Source organism: Mustela nigripes, chromosome 4 (assembly GCF_022355385.1).
Source record: "Mustela nigripes isolate SB6536 chromosome 4, MUSNIG.SB6536, whole genome shotgun sequence".
NCBI lineage: Eukaryota > Metazoa > Chordata > Mammalia > Carnivora > Mustelidae > Mustela > Mustela nigripes.
The window spans coordinates 167,287,818-167,293,817 of record NC_081560.1 but is presented as its reverse complement, the minus strand read 5'-3'; the positions used below and the strand labels follow the sequence as shown (position 1 = coordinate 167,293,817).

The 6,000-nt window shown below is 47.7% G+C and overlaps 1 protein-coding gene across 9 annotated transcripts in view; it reads left to right on the top strand.

The window, feature by feature from the left end:
* Nucleotides 1–790: 790 nt before the first annotated feature.
* STN1 (STN1 subunit of CST complex) overlaps nt 791–6,000 on the top strand; it is a 43,986-nt gene continuing 38,776 nt past the window's right edge. For 3 of the 9 annotated variants that reach the window (XM_059398495.1, XM_059398496.1, XM_059398494.1), the window contains exons 1-2: nt 980–1,228; nt 1,525–1,719. In XM_059398495.1, coding sequence (XP_059254478.1) covers nt 1,210–1,228; nt 1,525–1,719 — 214 coding nt within the window. In that variant the 5' untranslated portion in view covers nt 980–1,209. Of the gene's footprint in view, nt 854–978; nt 1,229–1,524; nt 1,720–6,000 lie in introns of those variants that run through there. The other 6 variants (XM_059398500.1, XM_059398499.1, XM_059398497.1 and 3 more) reach the window with 5 other exon arrangements.

Here is a 6,000-nt window from a genome sequence, read left to right as displayed (position 1 = left end):
CTCCTTCCATTTTAGAGTCTCTATAAATTAGGAAGAACTCTTTTCATCTTGAGTAATGTCATGATGTAGCTTATTTATTTATTTATGGGAGTGGAATGTGGCTATCTTTTCTCACTTTAACTTAGGACCACTGGGGACAAGGTAGCCATGATTTACCAGAATGTCAGTTTTTCAAAATCTTTATATGCACAACATTACGGAGTATAAATGGAATAAGAGGAAAGAAGACAAAATTTATTGTCATAATCGTGTGGGGCTAGCTTTGGGAGAACCAAGTGTTCACATTCATTCAAGAGCTCACATTTGGATACTGACATTATCTCCAAGCAAGACTGTAGAATCCCAATGTGTGTGTGTGTGTGTGTGTGTGTGTGTTAGCACATCACTCGCCAAATGTAAATAAACATTTAAAATATGCCACAGGGCAATCCTGCTCTTAGTGCTGCGTTTTTTTATTTGTTTATTTAATATATCAGGAACCAACTCCCCGTTACTCCCACATCCACCCCACGCAAGAGCCAGTCCCAGGCTCCTGGGGGGCCTGACTCAGCATCCTGCCACCAGCGGGGGACAGGGTGAAAGGGAGACTTGGAGGATGGGGTTTGGGCAGCAGGAATTGCAGAGTCAGGACCCAGGCCTCAGAGACTTGGGCTCTGTGCTCCAGCGGAAGCCCATGAAGGACGGATGGAGGGACCAGAGGACTGCTCGGGCCCGCAAACGCCGGAGAGCCTGGCCGCCACCTGCCGGCGAGCTGGGGGCGGGGCCTCGCCGGGCGGGGGCGGGGCGGCGGGCGCGACGGGGCGGAGCCGTGGCGAGGCGCGGGCCGCGGGAGGGCAGGCCCCGGCCGGGAGAGGTGGGTCGGTGGCGGGCCCGGAGCGGTTCCCGCTGCGACTCGGGAGGCGCCCTGAGCCCCCGCGCACCAGCGCCGGGCGGGGCCGAGGCGTCCGCGGCCTCGGAGCGCCCGGAAGGGCCGGGCCTGCGCGCTCCTGGGGGCCGGGGGCTGGTGGCGGGAGCGCGGCGGGAGGGGCTTCGAGCGGGTCTGCTAGTCGTTTCCGTTTTCCTCCTTGTCTGAGGCTCATTCCCAGACCGGAAGGTGCCGGGGCCGAGCGACGCACAGTCCCACCCACCCGGACCCCCTTGTGTTTGGCCACGCGGGCCCCCATTCCTCTCCAGATCCCGCCCATCCAAGCGGTTTCAGGGTACGCCTGTATGGAGACAGCTCCCCAAGGTGAAAAGTTAGCCTTTAGCCGTTTTGAAGTTCGTACCTGGGGGGAAGGAGAAACACTCCCGTGGAGCAGAGGAGATGCCAGAGGGAGAGCCATAAGGAACGCACAGGCCCTCACCCGAGGAGTGCTTTTTTGCTCTAGGCCCGTGGCGTGAATTTGCCGGGCCCTGGACCCCTGCTTCTATCCCTCCCGGAGTTCGGCATAGCCGCCTGGAAGCAGCTTCGGGACCATGCTGCTTTCACCCTTTAAAAGCATTGCATCCTGATTTTGTGTGTGTGTGTGTGTGTCTCACATCTAGATCCTCCACTCAGTGACGCAGAGCCTTTCAGGGTTGGCTGCGAGCCAAACCCCAACTTCCCAATGCAGCCCGAATCCAGCCAGTGTGAAGAGGAGACCCCTTCCCTCTTGTGGGGCTTGGATCCAGTGTTTGTAGCCTTTGCAAAACTCTACATCGGGGATATCCTGGACTTAAAGGAGTCCCGCCAGGTACCAGGTATGTGGCTGGTGGGCCTGGAGGATGCCCAGGGCTGCACCTGCACCTCACCCTTCTTTCTCCAAAGCTGCAGGAAGCTGGGGCTTAGTGGCTTTCAGGAGAACCTTCCCTGCTGCAGGCTCTGAAGATGACCTAGCGTGGACTCTTAAATGAATACTTTTCTGTGCAAGTTACAGAATCTAAGTCTTATTTTTATTTTTTAAAATAAATGCGTGGGGAAGTAACCTTTGTACCTTGGAATGTTTGGGGTTTTTTGGGTTTTTTGTTTTGTTGGTTTTGGTCTGGCTTTGAGGTCTTTAATATTTTAACATGCCTGGTTGTTTTTCTCTGGGACAGCTGTTGGTGGAAAGCTTCAGTGGACCAGACATCTCTAGGCCTGTTCCCTGGCCTGGACATGTGACTCACCTGCAAAGCTTAGGTGTCCTCTTTGTAAAAAATGGGGATTAACCAGGCCTGATTTTCTTGTGGGATTTTCTTTTGTTTTCAGCTACTCAGAACCAAGTAATATAAACTCCCTGAGAGGAAATACATTATCTGCCTTATTCATCTACATAATTCCAGTGCTTAGAACTGTGCCTGGCATGTGGTGGGCCCTTAGAAAGTAATTGGAGCAACAAAGTATTATCAATGTAAAGTTAAAGAAATCATTTTTTTTTTAAAGGTGGTTACTAAAGATAAGTTCTTCATGCCTAGAAACATAACAAATATAATTTGGGGTAGATTTAAATAATTCACATAGCTGTGTATGGATCTTCACATGTTTACTGTGCTAGGTGAGAAGTTTGATTCAACTCTTTGCTGTTTTGAGTGAAAAGCAAGCTGTGAGTCAGAAGTAGTCAAGAAGCTCAAGTATGCACGGTTTTAATGAGAGGATGTTTTGTGTGTTTCCAGTTCTAGGTACAAATATATTTGGAGGACCTTATTCTAAAGCCTTTTGTGCAAAATGCCTTGGTTTCCTAATTATTGTTGGAAATGATCTGTTTGGTTTTTTGTGTTTTTTTTTCTTGGAAGGCAGCCGTCCTCCCCCACAGTTGTCCATTTTCCAGAACAGGCTGGTATTCTTCACAGCTCATCTCCGGAAGAAAGTAATTCACACCAAATGCCAGCTTTGCATTTGAAAGAAAGGTCTTATAGAGTGGCTCAAGGAAATGTCTGGGCATGATAGGGGCTTAACTCTTTCTGCCGGCGAAGGACCTCATGATGTATTAACAGCCAACCAAGGAAAACGCATCCTGATGGTCTTTGCTAGGTCACTGGTAATGCTGTTTTAGATGTGATTTTGTTGCCAGGTGGACTGGGGAGACTCCTGACCCCGAGGCCTCCGTCCATCTTTTCCCAGAGATGTTGCCAGAAGCTCTTGGTCCCATTGCAAGAGACAATTCAAAGAGAGACCCAAGGCAAGGGTTGAGCGGTGCAAATCAGAAAGTTTATTAAAGCGAGAGTACACTCTCGACACAGAGGGAGGCAAACCATAAGAGACTCAACTTTAGGAATCAAACTGAGGGTTGCTGGAGGGGAGGTGGAGTGGAGGGATGGGGTAACTGGGTGATGGGCATTAAGGAGGGCATGTGATGTGATGAGCACTGGGTGTTGTATGCAATGAATCATTGAACTCTACTTCTGAAACTAATAATATACTATATGCTAATAAATTGAATTTAAAGAAAATTTAAAATAAAGTGAATGCAGGTGAGCCCAAGGGAGAGCTGCATCCCAGGTTTTGGGCTCCTGTCTTTTGACAGGTGTTAATTAGGAGTTGGAATATTTATTACCTGGGGAGGCATTTTTTTGAGGAGCGGGTCTTTGTGTCTTTTCCCCCTCCCTTGATCCAGGTTCTTGGCTTTCTTTGTCTTGAGCCTGTCTGATTTGATCCAGCTTCTTAAAGCTTTGTTTTTGGAGTGCTGCAGGGACAGGTCTCTGACTTCCCCCATAGCTAGCCATGACTCCCCCTTTTTTGGCCTCCAGGCATCCTGTAAAAGCCTAACTGCTGACTGTAACAGTTTTTAAAATGAAACATCATGCTTGAAGCAGGCACCAACCATAATTGTAAGAGAGTGATCTTCTTGAGATTATACTGTAGGGCTCAAGGGGTGGGAAATTCCCCTAGTCTGGGTTTTTCTTTCTATGTTGTTTTCATTGTTGTTTCTGGTTTGCTTTGAGGATAGGGGTTGTCCATGCCGACCCCTGGGGAAAGGAGCGGGCTAGAGATTGAGTTGTCATTGGCCAGCGATTCAGTCATGCCTGCAAAATAAAACCCGAATAAAAACTCTGGACACCAGGCTCAGGTGAATTTTCCTGATTGGTAATCATGCATTGATTTGTCAGGAGGGTGATCTGTTGTGTGGGTGTGGAAGCTTTGCGCTTGGACTCTTCCAGACCTTGTCCAATGGATCTCTTTAGTTAGTGAGTCCTGGTTTGTACCCTTCATTATAAAACTATAGTCATAAGTCTAGTACCTTCCTGAGTTGTGTCCCATTCTAACAAAACACCAAAGCCGAGAGAGTTGTAGGCCCCCTAAAGTTGTAGCCAGTTAGTCAGAAGTGTGGGTGGTTTGAGAACACCCCGATTCAGGGCTGGTGAGGGAAGAAAGCAATTTTGTGGGAGACTGTGCCCTTGACTTGAAATTTGACCTGACTTTGTATTTGCCATCCATCAGAATTGCCTTGCAAAATGGTTGCAGAATGTCTGCTTCTCTAAATTAATCTGCAAATTTAAACTAATAAAAAATATTATGAAAAAATAGTATCAAGTTTTGGGTGGTGGTGATGGTGGTATTTATAGGGTTGGGGGGTCTTTTTTTTTTTTTTTTTTTTTAAAGATTTTATTCATTTATTTGACAGAGAGAGACAGCAAGAGGGGGGAAACAGGCAGGGGAAGTGGGAGAGGGAGAAGCAGGCTTCCTGCGGATCAGGGAGCCTGATGTGGGGCTCGATTCCAGGACCTTGGGATCGTGACCTGAGCCGAAGGCAGAGGCTTAATGACTGAGCCACCCAAGTGCCCCTTGGGGTCTTTTTTAAAAAAAAGATTTGTGAAAGAGAGAGGGAGAGAGAGGAGGAGTGTTGGGGGAGGGGCAGAGAGCGAGAATCTTCAAGTAGACTCTCCACTGAACATGGAGCCCATGAAGATCTCACCCCCATGAGACCATGACCTGAGCTGAAATCACGGGTTAACTGCTTAACCAACTGAGTCACCCAAGTGCCCCAGTTTTGGGGTCTTTTTTGCTTTATCTTTTTGTTTATAGCATGCAGAAATAGTCTTTATTATTCTAAATATCTGTGTCATAGACTTTAATAATGGGATAAATAATGAATCTGATGTTTAAATCAAAATCTGTTACTTAGGGGCGCCTGGGTGGCTCAGTGGGTTAAAGCCTCTGCCTTCAGCTCGGGTCATGACCCTGGGGTCCTGGGATCGAGCCCCACATTGGGCTCTCTGCTCGGCGGGGAGCCTGCTTCCTCCTCTCTCTCTCTCTTCTTTTTTTTTTTTTTTTTTTTTTAAAGATTTTATTTATTCATTTGACAGATCACAAGTAGGCAGAGAGGCAGGCAGAGAGAGGAAGGGAAGCAGGCTCCCTGCTGAGCAGAGAGCCTGACACAGGGCTCGATCCCAGGACCCTGGGACCATGACCTGAGCCGAAAGCAAAGGCTTTAACTCACCAAGCCACCCAGGCGCCCTTCTCTTCTCTCTTCCTGCCTCTCTGCCTACTTGTGATTTCTGTCAAATAAATGAATAAAATCTTAAAAAAAAAGTTACTTATATTATCTAATCTTAGAGGGTCTGATGAAGTGGGAATAGTGCTTTTGTAAGAATTATATGCAAAATAGTATCTTGGGCACTTGAATATTATTAGACATCAATTAAATAATGACAGACTAAAAAGAGATCAATCAAAAGTACTTTTCAAAGAGAGAAGCCAGGCGAATGTCTTGCTGTGGTGGTGGCAGTTTGGGGATAGGCTGCCATGAAAGCTGACTTAGTCCTCCCTGTGTGACCCGGGTCCCTCAACCCTCCCCACATGACCCTATTCCTTCCTTGGGACCAAATGGTCCAGGAGATCCCCCAGTATGTTTCGGCCTCTGGGGGCTGCATGTGGAACAGAGGCAGCAGGAACAGAAGGACCATGTGGGGAAGGCTTCAGCTTGAACTCCCCCGTCAGCCAGGATCTGTTGTTTGGGTGGTTTTCTGTTGTTTGCTTCCTGAACTTTCTTTCAGTCGACAGAGCCACCATCCAACTTTTTTTTTTTAATTTTTTTTAAGATTTTATTTTTATTTATTTGTCAG